Source organism: Rattus norvegicus, chromosome 8, assembly GCF_021556685.1.
Source record: "Rattus norvegicus strain SHRSP/BbbUtx chromosome 8, alternate assembly SHRSP_T2T, whole genome shotgun sequence".
Classification (NCBI taxonomy): domain Eukaryota; kingdom Metazoa; phylum Chordata; class Mammalia; order Rodentia; family Muridae; genus Rattus; species Rattus norvegicus.
In genome coordinates, this window is record NC_141541.1 from 67,474,776 (window position 1) to 67,490,032 (window position 15,257).

General features: G+C 43.1%; 1 protein-coding gene and 1 pseudogene across 3 annotated transcripts in view; one reads left to right on the top strand and one right to left on the bottom strand.

Moving 5' to 3' along the window:
* Positions 1–15,256, bottom strand: part of Bbs4 (Bardet-Biedl syndrome 4) — a 33,467-nt gene extending 18,211 nt beyond the window's left edge. The window contains 5 exon segments of one of the 3 annotated variants that reach the window (NM_001106826.1): positions 696–807; positions 2,033–2,096; positions 3,626–3,705; positions 5,683–5,734; positions 15,204–15,256. In NM_001106826.1, the coding sequence (NP_001100296.1) occupies positions 696–807; positions 2,033–2,096; positions 3,626–3,705; positions 5,683–5,734; positions 15,204–15,227 (332 nt within the window). In that variant the 5' untranslated portion in view covers positions 15,228–15,256. 3 annotated transcript variants of the gene reach the window in all.
* LOC148004170 (large ribosomal subunit protein eL13 pseudogene) lies at positions 13,469–14,222 on the top strand (annotated as a pseudogene).
* Position 15,257: the final 1 nt, after the last annotated feature.

Below are 15,257 nucleotides of genomic sequence, written 5' to 3' on the forward strand. Positions count from 1 at the left end.
AGCTCTTGAGGCAGGGGTTATGTCAGCAGTTGTTCTAAGGCCTTCCTGTCATCACACAATGTTGGTGGCACTCTTCTGCAACTACTTCCTGTAATGGTTTATAAAAATAGACAAAGACAACAAAAAGCCAAACGATACACCATGCAGCATGAGCCACTGTCATTTACCAACCTCGCCCAGTAAGGGCGTATCCTTTTCCTCCTGAACCCACACTTCTTTCCTTGACCATGAATTTAAAGAGAACTGAGCTCTATATGAAAATGGTGCAGGAGGAAAGGCAATGTGGGGAGGGAGGAACATGCGATGGCACAGCACAGAACTCTGGTGGATGAAAAAGTTCATGAAGACTTCAGGAGTTCCACTTAGGGATCCACAGGCCATTCACTCAATATAACACACATGTCCTGTATGTCAAATAGTCCAACTGATATCAGAACAACAAACTATGAGTTGCCCACATGAGTATAGAGGAGTCATGGGATGATACACTGTTCTCATCCAACCAGAAGGTCCCGAGCTCCTCAATACTAGCTGACTTCCAGACGGATTCCCACTCCTCCAGATGAAGCCCATCACACTTATTACTCACTGTCCTACATATCAAACATCTGGCTGCTATAGCAACAGGGTCTCCCCAAAATGCACTTCAAAAAGCAGCATCTTATGTGGTCTTCTGTGACTGCTCCAGTACTCACAAAGATCTGGCCACCTGCTTGAGATTATCAGCACACTGTGGGCTGAGAACAGCACACGTCTGAAAGAGTTCTAGGGATTCTTGGATATTTCCTTCCAGGCGGAAAATCAGTGCTGCCAAGTAATAGAAAACACAGAAAATAAGCCATATTCTTAGAAGTACAGGCTGGCATCAGAAAAACTGGAGGAGGAGAAGCAGCTAAGATCAGAAAAAGCCTCTTGATAACTCTTTAATCCAATCAGTCATCAACAAACTGGTAGAAGCAAGCAAAGTTTGAGCAAGGGAAAGCCTGTAATAAGCTAACTTAGATCTACCCAGTCTGCTCCCAGCATCTATACCCAGATAACCAGTCTTTTGCAGATCACGGAAATTCTTTATAAGAATAATATTTTGGGGCTGGAGGGATGGCTTAGTGGTTAGAAGCATTGACTGCTCTTCCAGAGGTCCTGAGTTCAATTCCCAATACCCACATGGTGGCTCACAACCATCTATAATGGGATCTGATGCCCTTTTGTAATGTGTCTGAGGACAGCTACACTACTCACATAAAATAAATAAAATCTAAAAAAAAATAATATTTTTAAGAACTAGAGGTAGGGGGCTGGAGAGATGGCTCAGTGGTTAAGAGCACTGACTGCTCTTCCAAAGGTCCTGAGTTCGATTCCCAGCAACCACAGGGTGGCTCACATCCATCTATAAATAAAGTAAATAATTTTAAATTTAAAAAAAAAAAAAAAGAACTAGAGGTAGCTCAATTTGTTAAGAGTATTTACTGTTCTTGTAGAGGACTGAGTTTCAATTCCCAGTATCCATATGGTGGCTTACAACCACTTTTTCTTTTTTTTAATTTTATGTATGTAAGTGCTCTGTCTACACACACCAAAAGAAGGCATCAGATACCATTACAGATGGCTGTGAGCCACCATGTGGGTGCTGGCAATTGAACTCAGGACCTCTGAAAAAAGTCAATGCATTTTAACCACTGAGTCATCTCTCCAGCCTCTCACAACTAATTTTAACTCTAGTTCCAGGGTTCCCAGTGCTCTCTACTGGCCTCCACAGGCACCAGGCATGTACATGTTGCACAGACATACATCCAGGCAAACTCAAATACATGTAAAATAATTTTACAATATACTTAAAAAAATGTTCACCCAACGTCAAGCACTGGCCTCCAGATGTGTGCACAATACACACACAGAATTGTGTTTCAAAGGCTGGTAAATAAGACTTCTCTGAGACATTATTTGAATTTAAGTCTTCCTAAATTGTTTGGGTTTTTTGTTTTCCAAGAACCTAGGCTAAATATATTTTTCCAGTAAGGAAATAATGTCTTACCTTGGACATAAATAGCATATTCACACAGCCCTTGAGTCTCCTGAAGCTGTTCTTTGATCACAGCCTAAAAGAGAAGAACACCTGAGTAGGGGTTAAGTGTTAGCAAAGCAACAGCAGAGGCAGACAAGGGACAGCCATAAGACCTAGGACACGGCAGTGAAAACAATGTGGTTTCATCAGATTTCTGGTTTCATCTCAACTCTTACAATCATTTACTTTAGAATGAGGTTAGCAAGGGCTCTCAGGATACCTCTGTAAGTATACCCCTCATTTAGAATACTTTTAGGGTCCTGCATGGTGGTACACGCCTTTAATCCCGGCACTCAGGAGCAGAGCCAGGTGGAGCTCTGTGGTTTGAGGTCAGCCTAGTCTACAGACCAAGTTCCAGGACACCCAGGGCTACACGGAGAAACCCTGTCTTGTAAAAGAAAAAAAAATAACTTTAGCACTTGCTGCTCTTCCAAAGGACCTAGATTTGACTACCAGCTCCCGAATGGCAGCTCACAACTGTGTAGACAGTACAGTTGTGTCACTCTTTAACTGCAGTCCCAAGTCCCAAGGACCCTGATGACATCTCTGGCCTCCTCAAGCACTACTTGCACGTGGCACATGGACATACATGTAGGCAAACACCATACACATATACTTTACAATTTCTGAATAAGTTTTATATTTTTGCATTATTTAAGAAAAAATAAAGCCATGTACTGTGGTATATGCCCACCACCTCAGCCCTCATGAGGTGGAGACAAAAGGACAAGAAATCAAAGTCATCTTCTACTACCTACTGAGTTTGAGGCTGACCTAGGCTACATGAAATTGTTTCAAACAAAAACAAAAACAAAACAAAAACAAGTATCAGATAATAACTACATAACCCTGCCATCCAGGCTACTGCCTTGACAGACGCAGAGGCTCACACCTTTGGTCCCAACACCCAGCAGGCAGAGGCAGGTGGAGGCAGGTGGAGCTCTGTGAATGTGGCCTGATCTACTTAGCAAGTTCAAGGCTAACCAAGGACATAGAGTAAAACCTTATCTCAAAAAATAAATTTAAAATAAACTACTATCTAGTCCAGGAAAGAAAATTTCCTCAACCCCTATTTAAAATCTACGTAGGCACACTAGAAAAACATAAGAAAACTTTCAAGCACCATGACAGACGCTAGTGGTTCGCAGTATAGAGCAAATCATATGAGCTGTGTGCTGTGGCGGGTTCCATGCTGTGATGGGCTAGGCCCAGGCACTTTAGCTCAAAAGGCAGCATCTGGAGCCATCTCAGAGAATTAAAGAAGGCTTCCCAAAGTGAAAAGCTTCAAACTGTGTGTTGTCAAGGGGTGGGAGAGGAGCTAAGGCAAATAAGAGTGTCGGAGGGGACAGTGTGTCACACTACAGGGTTTACGTGCAATAAGACAACCCTACAGTAAGCAGGAAGGAACCTGGTCCCATTTGCTATATAGAAACACACTGAAAAGAGAAAAGAGTAAAGTCAAGGCTGATAGATAAACTGTTGTTTAATCAAAATAGTGAGCTATTAACTGCCACACAGTGCTGCAGACACGGACCGTGGCTGCCCAGCCTGTCTCTCTCTCACCTTGCACGCCTCATAATCCTTCCGGATATAGTAGAGATGGATCAGCCAGTTCAGCTTCTCCACAATAGGAAACTCTGGAGCTATGGAGCATATTTTGGGAAAACAAACAATACAGTCAGTGTTAAACTTTCTCCTTTATCATAGTCCTCATGTCTAAACCAACCACAAGCAATTACAATAGTACATTAAATTCTTCATGGAATTTGGAAATGTATGAGAATATCTTGTTTTCTTAATTGTATTTGCGTATTTTGTACCAAGTGTGGGTACACTTATACTATAGCGTACATAGAGGACAATTTTGAAGAAGTTGGCTCTCTCATTCCACTATATGGGTCCTAGGGATTGAATCTGGATCAGCAGGCTTAGCAGCAGGTGCCTTAACCCACTGAGGAATCTTCCTGGCCCTTTGGATAATTCCTGGTTGATATATAGTCCTCTTCTAGACTTGGGATCAGCTGACCCACAGGGTCTGACTCTAGACAACTGAAATGACAGTCACAACATAGACTAACTCTACCTAACTAGTTTAATCATCTAGTTATTTATGAGGTAACATACTGCAGCAGGATGATTCTCAGATCCAGAAATGGTTAAAAACAAACGAACTAGTAATGATGTCAGATACTTGCTTAATTACAACCAAGTTTCTTAAATCTCAGCTATTCAGAAGGCTGAGAAAGACATATTTTAAGTTCAAGACCAGCTTGGGCTACAGGTAAGTTCCAGGCTACCTTGAGCAACTAATGAGACCCTCCTTCAAAGTAAAAGAAGGTAAGAGTCAAGACTTATCAGACAGAGGCACCTGCTACACAAGCCTGGAAGCCTGAGTCAATCCTGGAGCCCAGGTGAAGGTGGGAGGGACAACAAACTCCATGAAGGTTCTGTAACACACGTACATTAAAAAACAAGTTTTGACACAAGTAAAAGAGGAAGCTGGAGACACAGCTTGAGAGCACTTGCCTAGCATGTTCATGGTCTTAGGTTTAATCCCTGATACCACAAAAACTCAATTAAAACAAGCAGCTCTATAGATGGCAGAACTAATGCCTTTTTAAAAGTTAACAATATTCAGGTATTTCTCTAATATCTGATGAGGAGGAGGACATCCCATCTGAATTACCTGAAGTCAGTCCTAAAATGTTACAGGTTAGCAGATGGAGGACTCTCATTCCTCTAAGTCAACAGTACATCACCTCTCTGAGACCAAAAAGGTAGCAGTTCACCGTCCAGGTCGTCGCTAGGCTTCCAAGCATGAACTGTTGTGAAATCGCACACTAGCCAAGCATGCAACATCCATAGTCCCAGTAACTGGGGACTGAAGCATGGAAAGTCTCCCAAGTCAACAGCCTAGGCTTACACGAGGAGTTCAGGCCCGTCTGAGAGATAAATAGGGCATGTTTCCCTCAGGAAACTCACAAAGCAAGGCCCTATCTCAAGACAAAAAATTTTAAATAAAAGTCAATGCAACACTTACTTAATACATACATAAAATTAGTGGAGGTTTGATCTGTATAAGAATGTAATTTTTTTTTTTTGGTTCTTTTTTTGGAGCTGGGGACCGAACCCAGGGCCTTGCGCTTCCTAGGCAAGCGCTCTACCACTGAGCTAAATCCCCAACCCCCTGTATAAGAATGTAATGTTTATAACACAAATAGAAATTAGTGAATGCTGACATAATAACCAAAAACCATTTAAATACATTACAGGCCAATAAAATCTAATTGGATAAAATGAAACCTAGTCATTTTATAAGAGCTGGACCATGGGCTGGAGAGATGGCTCAGCAGTTAAGAGATCCTGAGTTCAATTCCCAGCAACCACATGGTGGCTCACAACCATTTAGAATGGGACCCTGTGCCCTCTTCTGGTGTGCCTGAAGACAGCTACAGTGTACTCACATATATAAAATAAATAAATCTTAAAAAAATAAAAAAGAGAATTGGACCATTACTGCTTTTCCTAACATACTTTACAAAGCTCTGGTATGTATGGAACAGAAACACACGCAGACACACACATGTATATACATATGTAAAATGAAATTAAATACAGACCTTTTTTTGGCCTGGGTTTTTGAGATTCAATAGATGCAGGAACCTGAGTTTTCTGAAATGGAAGAGGTCACCTGTGTTAAAGCAGCCCCATGTATTTATTGCTAACTGAAAGCACATTCACATAACAAGAAAGATCAGTAACTCACCAGTCATGTTCTCAATTCATAACATGAAAAGACATAGAAAGAGGCATTCTGAATGTGACTTATATACGACACTACTCCTTAGCTATCCTACTTGCTCACTGTGTATAATGCATATTATAGGTTTATTTATAATGTACCAAAATTACAATGTATCACACTCATGTTTATATACTAAATTATTAAATACCTCATAAATTATATTTAATGTTCTACTTCTTAGCAGCCAAATCAGAAAATATTTTTTAACACTTGTATGTGTGTGTGTGTACATGAATACGTATATACAGAAGGGACAGCATTCAAGGATCTTTTTTCCCCTTCTGTGATGTGGGTTCTGAGGGCCTAACTCTTGTCAAGCTTAGTAGCAAGCCCTTTTATCTGCTAAGCCATACCACCAGCCATGATCTCTGTTGATAAAGTGAGGGTACAGAGCTCAGACAGTAAAGAACCTGTGGCACATGCATGAAAACCCAAGTTCCGTAACCAAGAAAAAGCTGAGTACAGCATGTGTGTAATCTCAGCACTGGGAAAAGAAGAGACAAGGAGACTGCAGAGTTCACCGTCTCCAGCCTAGAAAAATCATTAGCTCCAGTACAGTGAGAGATCCTGGCTAAAAACAATTAGGTGGAGAGCAATTGAGAAAGATGCCAGATTTGATGATATTGCACTAACTTACACTGTAAATATTAGAAATTCTTTAAGTGGATTTTTCTTTTGTCAGTTCCGTAATTTTATACATCATAGACCACAATAAAGGCCAGTAGTGGTGGCACATGCCATTAATCTTACTACCCAGGAGGGCAGAGTCAGGAGGATCTCAGAGTTGGAGGATGGCCAGTAATACACAGTGAGACCCTGTCAAACAAGAACAGCAAGGCTATTTATATGCCTTAATATAAGGGGAGAGGGGAGTGCTGGCTGCAATTTTTTTTTATTTTAGGCATATGAATGTTTTGCATGCATGTATGTACACCAAGTGTGTGTGTGATATCCACAGATGTCAGAAGAGGCATCAGATCTCTTGGAACTAGTGTCATAGATGTTTTTGAGCCATCCTGGGAGTGCTGAGAATAGAACCTGGATCCTCTGCAAGGGTGACAAATGATTGTGACCAGTGAGCCATCTGTCCAGCTCCAAAACAAATAATTCCCCAGGCTGGCCTAAAACTCATGATCCTTCAACCACTGCCTCTTCAACATAGACAACAATATGTACCTGAATAACTGGCAAAAGAAACTCCACACTCAGATATACCTTAACAAAAGGTACCAAGCCAAGCCTGGTAATGCATGCCTGTAATCCCATCGCTTAAGAGGCTAAGAAAGGGTGACATCCAGTTTGAGGCTAACAAGAGATACAGAGATAGGCAAACCCTATCCACAAAACAAAGCACCAGGAGCTGAAGACGGTTGGCTGTTCAGAGTTCTCAGTCTTACAGAGGACCCAGGCTCAACTGCTAGCACCCATGTGGTGGCTCACAACAGTCTGTGGTTCCAGTTTCAGGGGATCCAGTACCCTCTTCTGGCCTCTGTGAGCATCAGGCATGCAAACTGTGCATTTAAACATATTCAGATAAAACATCCATACATGTGATCTTTTGTAAAAAATTAAAAATGAAACAGTAACAACAAAAATAAGTACTACAAGAGGAATAAGAAACTGCATACTAGATCAATCCATGCTTATCACCCTGTACAAAGCTTAAGTCCAAGTGGATCAAGGACCTCCACATCAAACCAGATACACTCAAGCTAATAGAAGAAAAAGTATCTCGAACACATGGGCACTGGAGAAAATTTCCTGAACAAAACACCAATGGCTTATGCTCTTAAGATCAAGAATCGACAAATGGGATCTCATAAAACTGCAAAGCTTCTGTAAGGCAAAGACACTGTTGTTAGGACAAAATGGCAACCAACAGATTGGGAAAAGATCTTTACCAATCCTACAACAGATAGAGGCCTTATATCCAAAATATGCAAAGAACTCAAGAAGTTAGACCGCAGGGAGACAAATAACCCTACTAAAAATGGGGTTCAGAGCTAAACAAAGAATTCACAGCTGAGGAATGCCGAATGGCTGAGAAACACCTAAAGAAATGTTCAACATCTTTAGTCATAAGGGAAATGCAAATCAAAACAACCCTGAGATTTCACCTCACACCAGTGAGAATGGCTAAGATCAAAAACTCAGGTGACAGCAGATGCCGGCGAGGATGTGGAGAAAGAGGAACACTCCTCCATTGTTGGTGGGGTTGCAGACTGGTACAACCATTCTGGAAATCAGTCTGGAGGTTCCTCAGAAAACTGGACATTGAACTACCTGAGGACCCAGCTATACCTCTCTTGGGCATATACCCAAAAGATGCCCCAACATATAACGAAGACACGTGCTCCACTATGTTCACAGCAGCCTTATTTATAATAGCCAGAAGCTGGAAAGAACCCAGATGCCCTTCAACAAAGGAATGGATACAGAAAATGTGGTACATCTACACAATAAAATATTACTCAGCTATCAAAAACAATGACTTTATGAAATTCATAGGCAAATGGATGGAACTAGAAAAATCATCCTGAGTGAGGTAACCCAATCACAGAAAAACACACATGGTATGCACTCATTGATAAGTGGCTATTAGCCCAAATGCTTGAATTACCCTAGATGCACAGAACATATGAAACTCAAGAAGGATGACCAAAATGCGAATGCTTCACTCCTTCTTTAAAAGGGGAACAAGAATACCCTTGGCAGGGAATAGGGAGGCAAAGTGTAGAACAGAGGCAGAAGGAACACCCATTCAGAGCCTGCCCCACATGTGGCCCATACATATACAGCCACCAAATTAGATAAGATGGATGAAGCAAAGAAGCGCAGGCAGACAGGAACCAGATGTAGATCTCTCCTGAGAGACACAGCCAGAATACAGCAAATACATAGGCGAATGCCAGCAGCAAACCACTGATCTGAGAACGGGACCCCTGTTGAAGGAATCTTAGAAAGGACTGAAAGAGCTTGAAGGGGCTCGAGATCCCATATGAACAAGAATGCCAAGCAACCGGAGCTTCCAGGGACTAAGCCACTACCCAAAGACTATACATGGACTGACCCTGGGCTCCAACCTCATAGGTAGCAATGAATAGCCTAGTAAGAGCACCAGTGGAAGGGGAAGCCCTTGGTCCAGCCAAGACTGAACCTCCAGTGAACATGATTGTTGGGGGAAGGGTGGTAATGGGGGGAGGATGGGGAGGGGAAGGGATTAGGGGGATGTTGGCCCGGAAACTGGGAAGGGGAATAACAATTGAAATGTAATAAGAAATACTCAAGTTAATAAAAATTAAAAAAAAGAAGAAGAAAGAAAGAAGAAAGAAACTGCATACTAAGCAATTCCCACTGAGATCCAGCCCCAGTATAAGAGATTCTACAGGGCTGGGGTGCCATCAGTGGTATAGAACATGCCTAGCATGTATGAGACCCAAGTTTAATTCCCAACACCACAAATGACAACAACAATTATAATAGTAATAATAGGCAAATGTATAAGACTCAATTTCAATTTATAGATGCTTAACTTTTTAAAGAAATTACATTAAGAAACAAGAAAACAATTGGAATGAAGGAGTGAACTGAGCAAATGAATTTGTAAAAGCATGTTAAGTATTGTCAGCATCAGAGAAAGATGAAAGTGTGGCTCATGGTATTGCCAAGACAGAAGCACAAAACTAAAAACCATGGAATAAACAGGCAGATGCCAATGGGAATAAAGTCTCTGATGACCCTATAGCAAGCAGAAATAAGTATTCATGTAAGTCCACATTCTAAAATGTCTTCAATACTCATGAAAAAGAAAAAAAGATGCTGTGTGGCTACCTCCTCCTGAAAGAAGGAAGGAGGTTAGTAAGAACCAAGGAGTTGAAGAAACATATTGTTCTCATGAAGCTCAGAAGTTTCAAGGGGCAGACACGCAAGGTCATGAAGTAGTAATAGTTGCTGTGGAGACAGTCTGGTGGGACTTACTGAAAGCTGTGCAGAAATGCAGGCCTGAGGAGCAATTACCAATGCTTCAATGGAGTTTTCAGTGACGTAGCTGCCTTTACGTCACCTATGACCCCATAAGTAATCGCACATAAACCCAGTATTCACCAAACTAGTCAGGGGAAATAAGCTTTGGTTTGTTATAACTGGTGCCCAAACAGGAACCAACAGAACTAAAAATGAGTGGGGAGGAATGGTTGCACAGTCCCCGTAATGATAAATGAGGAGACATGTTAATTGAAGCTGATTTGTCTGAGGATGGAGGACTAATCCCGGGACATGGCTCTCTTTCCCCAGACAGTAGGGCACAGCGTGCCTCCTTACTGGACTATTAGTTGCATGCACTCTGCAATGATGATAAGACATCTGATCAAGGCTTGCCATCTAAGGCTGAAGTGTCCTAGGGAGAAGTCCCAGAATGGGGTATAGTATGCACAGGCTCCCTTGATAATGGGTGGCCACCATGTGTGTATGAAGATAACTCCCACCCTGGTGTGTAGAGAATACACTGCAGTCTCTGAAAGGAGTGCACATGGGACACGCTGTATCGGCTATTACAGATCTTACTGTACAACAAGACATGCAACTGAGGCTCAGCTGTCTGCCCCAAAGAACCTGCCCAGGTAAGAAAAAGATATAGGTGCTGTCCTCTGCAGCAGCCTCTGATCTATCGAGAGAAAGGCAGAATGAGATGGAGATGTTATTGCTGTGTCTTACAGCTGACAGAGTACAATGGAAAGAACACACATCAGATCTGAAGAGCTCTTTCTAGGACCCAAGAACTTGAAACCCATGGGAAGAACTGGACTAGGGAAGAAGACAGAAGTGAGAAGATGTCCCTCAGGTCTGACCTTTAAGACAGGAAAGGAAAAGTCTATGATTCAGTGTGTAATCAGAGACCTCAATAATGGCCCTGAATAGGAAACTGTGATAGTCAGAAACTGTCTGAATCTGAACTCTTGGACTAGGGGCAGACTTTGAAATGGGAAATGAAAAGCCTCTCACAGCCTAACTTCCAAGGCTATAAACGCAGAAGTGAATGTGCTTAGTCCACGTGGCGAGCAACTGAGTAACTGTCTGCGGCCCCACAGACTCGTGTTTGAATGCTTGGTCTACAGGGAGTGGCACTATTAGGAGGTGAGGCCTTATTGGAGTAGGTTTGTCCTTGTTGGAGAAGATGTGTCACTGTAGAGGCAGGCTTTGAGGTCTCCTGTGTTCAAGCTACATTCAGTGTGACAGTCTCCTGCTGCCTATGGGTCAAGATGTAGAATTCTCAGTTCACCTCCAACGTCATGCCAGCCTGTATGCTGCCACACTTCAGCCAGCCCAATTAAACGTTTTCCTTTGTAAGAGTTGCCTTGGGGGGTTGGGGATTTAGCTCAGTGGTAGAGCGCTTGCCTAGGAAGCGCAAGGCCCTGGGTTCGGTCCCCAGCTCCGAAAAAAAAAAAAAGAACCAAAAAAAAAAAAAAAAAGAGTTGCCTTGGTCATGGTGTCTGTTCATAGCTGTAACTCTACCCAACCTTCCTTGAGCCAAAAGCTGCATAACCCAAGGCAATACAAGGGAAATCAAAGCCTCTGATGAACTGGCTCGCACATGTCATTAGGAACAGCTGATTATCATAAGCTGAAGCCCCTGGAAGGCAAGAGAGGGACAAAGAGATCAGGCATGAGAAAGGCAGGGTTTGACGCCCAGTGTACTGGTCCTCACAGCAATGTAAGATGGCTCAGAATGTCAAGGTACTTACCACAAAGTCTAATGAGTTCAATCCTCAGGGTCCATATGGTAGAAGGCCCTCTGATCTCTACTAGTGTGCTACTTCACACATGTGCATGTGCGTGTGCGCACGCACACACACGCACACACACTTTTTTTTCTTTTCTTTTTTTTTTTTTTTTGGAGCTGGGGACCGAACCCAGGGCCTTGCGCTTCCTAGGCAAGCGCTCTACCACTGAGCTAAATCCCCAACCCCACTAGCCTTGCTCTTGACTTTTGTAGTTCTGCTTCTGGCTAATTGTTCTTGTTAACTGAAGTGTGTCAACTCAAACGATGGGGTTTGTGCTTAAAGCCTCATTCTGAGAAGGGATCCTGAGCACCCAGTGTAGTCGCCTGCCAACAGCTAGTAGACTTTCTATTGCCTCAATCTGCGTCTGAGCGGTCGTCTCTGGTGAGTATCCCACAACAATGGTGCCAATGTCCTAAACTTAGTAATATTAATCAGACTACTTTATCTCTTAGCTTATGCATGAGATTCCTTCTCTGTACTGCTTTTCTGCTGGCATCACTCTGCAAATAAAGTGGTAAACAACAGAGGGCCTACAAGATACAACACTCAATATAAAACTGTCAACCATGAGCAACTAATTTGTCTGTTTTCCATGGTGCTTTTTCTTTTTTCTTTTTTTTTTCTTTTTTTCGGAGCTGGGGACCGAACCCACGGCCTTGAACCATGGTGCTTTTTAAAAGGCAATATAAAAGGGGTTGGGGATTTAGCTCAGTGGTAGAGCGCTTGCCTAGCAAGCGCAAGGCCCTAGGTTCGGTCCCCAGCTCTGGAAAAAAAAAAAAAAAAAAAAAAAGGCAATATAAAAACTAAAATCATTCTATTAGTCAGGTCAGGGTTTGAAACCCAACAGTAAAGTAAGAGACAAGATTTCATATTTGGAATGTCTCAGAAATTAAATACAATTACACACATATTCCTCAAAAATCAACTACTGTCAAAAAACTACAAAAAGAATAATCAATCCTTGCACAACAGCATATACCTATGATCCCAGCACCTTGCTGCTGGGGCAAAAGAATTATAGTTTGATGCTAGCCTGGGCTATATGAGAAGACCCTATCTCAAAACAACAAAACATCCATATGATCCAGCTATCCTACTACTGAGTACATACCAAAATAAAATACATCCATTCTATCAAAAAGATATTGTGTTCTTCATCTACTGCAGTATTCTTCAGAGTATCAAAGTAGAGATTCAATGGAGTTGCCCATAGATGGATAAACAAGCGGGTAAATAAACTGTGGTGTGTGTTAAGTTCTAGATGGAATGTTAAAGCCTAGGTAAAATGTTAAGTAAGGTCTGGGTAACAGTTAGTTGACTATCCTGACATTATAAGGAAACTTTCTCAGATGTTTCTGCTGCTACTAGGAAAACCCTGTAAGATCTTAACTTGGGGTAATGGTTCAGTTCCCGAATCTGGACCGTGGCCTTGGTCAACCAGTCTTAGGACATGTGCTCAATAAACCACCCTGTCTGACTGACATCAGTGTTTGTGTGGTTTGTGAGGCAATTACTGGACCCCAATAATATGCGAGTATTATTTAGCCGTGAAAAGGAATGAGGCATAATCTGTAGCACTTTGGAAAAATTATGCTAAGGAAAATATGCTAGCAGAGAAAGGCAAAGCATGTCCTTGCCCCAATGTGAAAGCTAAAAAGCTCATCTTAAAGGGGTGGCGCACACTTTTAATCCCAGGCAGAAGCAGGTAGATCTCTGAGTTGGAGGCCAGTCTAGTCTAGTCTACAAAGCCAGTTCTAGGACAGTCAGGGTTACACAAATAAACCCTACCCTATGTTTAAAAAAAAAAAAAAAAAAAAAGGCGCCTTTCCGCTCGGCCGTTCTCCTGTACAGGAGGCAGCCATGGCGCCCAGCCGGAATGGCATGATTCTGAAGCCCCACTTCCACAAGGACTGGCAGCAGTGAGTGGACACGTGGTTCAACCAGCCGGCCCGCAAGATCCGCAGACTCAAGGCCCGGCAGGCGAAAGCGCGCCGCATCGCCCCTCGCCCCGCGTCTGGTCCCATCAGGCCCATCGTGAGGTGCCCTACAGTTAGATATCACACCAAGGTCCGGGCTGGCAGGGGCGTCAGCCTGGAGGAACTCAGGGTGGCTGGTATCCACAAGAAAATGGCACGCACCATCGGCATCTCTGTGGACCCAAGGAGGTGAAACAAATCCACTGAGTCACTGCAGGCCAACGTGCAACGCCTGAAGGAGTACCGCTCCAAGCTCATACTTTTCCCCAGGAAGCCTTCTGCTCCGGAAGAAGGGAGACAATTCTGCTGAAGAACTTAAATTGGCCACGCAGCTAACAGGACCTGTGATACCCATCCGGAATGTGTACAAAAAGGAAAAGGCCAGAGCCATCACGGAAGAGGAGAACTTTAAGGCTTTCGCCAGCCTTCGCATGGCCCGAGCCAATGCCCGGCTCTTCCGCATCCGAGCAAAGAGAGCGAAAGAAGCCGCAGAGCAAGACGTTGAGAAGAAGTAATGCGGGGCTGGACAGTTGTAATAAATTTTCCATAAAGCAAAAAAATAAATAAATAAATAAAAATTAAAAAATAAAAAAAATAAAAAAAATTTTAAAAAGGCAACAAAAAAGTTGATTTTATGGGAATATAGAGTAGAACAAGAGGTCGATAAAAGTTAGGAAGGGGAAAAGATGGAAACATCCAATAATAGGAACCAAGTACCAATAGACAGAAGCAAGTGCTACTATTTGCAACGGTTTATATGCTGAAATGGAAATGCTAATGATCCTGACTTGACCAATATACAAAGTACACTTGTACCGAAGTATCATCACACTGTACCTCATAAATGTACAATTATAAGTCAATAAAAAAAATGTAGGTGGCAGTGATGACGCACTCCTGTAATCCCAGAATTTGGGGGATTAAAGGTGGAGTATTGAGGCTAATCCGTAGCCTGCATGAACAGTACAAATACTATGTACATACAAGACTCACAAAGAAGCAAGGTCATTCGTGATGCAAAAAGTCAGTTACTACTGAGTCAGCCTGAATTCACATAAGTTGTTCTGTACAATTAACTAATAATTTAAACCACCTGAGCTCTGAAACAGAACTTTTCCAATATCTAATCGCAACTGGGAAAACATACACCAGTCACAGAGAGGCAGAGGCGTTGAAAGTTTCCAGGTTTCATCCTACTAAATTACCAATCTATAGGTTATCAAAACCGTCTAGTGAAGGTGCAGTACCCCCACCTCCCAGCTCCCCCCCCCCCAAAATAAAATCCTAAGAGAGTAGGAAAAAAACCATTTCCAAAGAAACTCTCTCTTCTACCCAGGAAGAGGACAGTCCCAAAACAGACGAAGCGCTGCATAGGTTCGCATTCGCCAAAACGCCAGGCGGGGAGCTGGACCCGGCCGTGCCGCCTCCCGCAGGGACTACTCGGCGTACGCCCGGGCCCGGACCCGGCCCTGCTGCCCCGGCCCGGGACCGCCGCCCCGACCCGGCCCCTCCTGGCCCCGCCCGGCCCGGACGCCCCGCCCTGAGGCAGCCACGACGCCTCGGAGAATCTCCTGGCTTACCATCCCAAGCTTCTCCTCAGCCATCTTGGCTCCGCCCACCGCCTCGAAACCGGA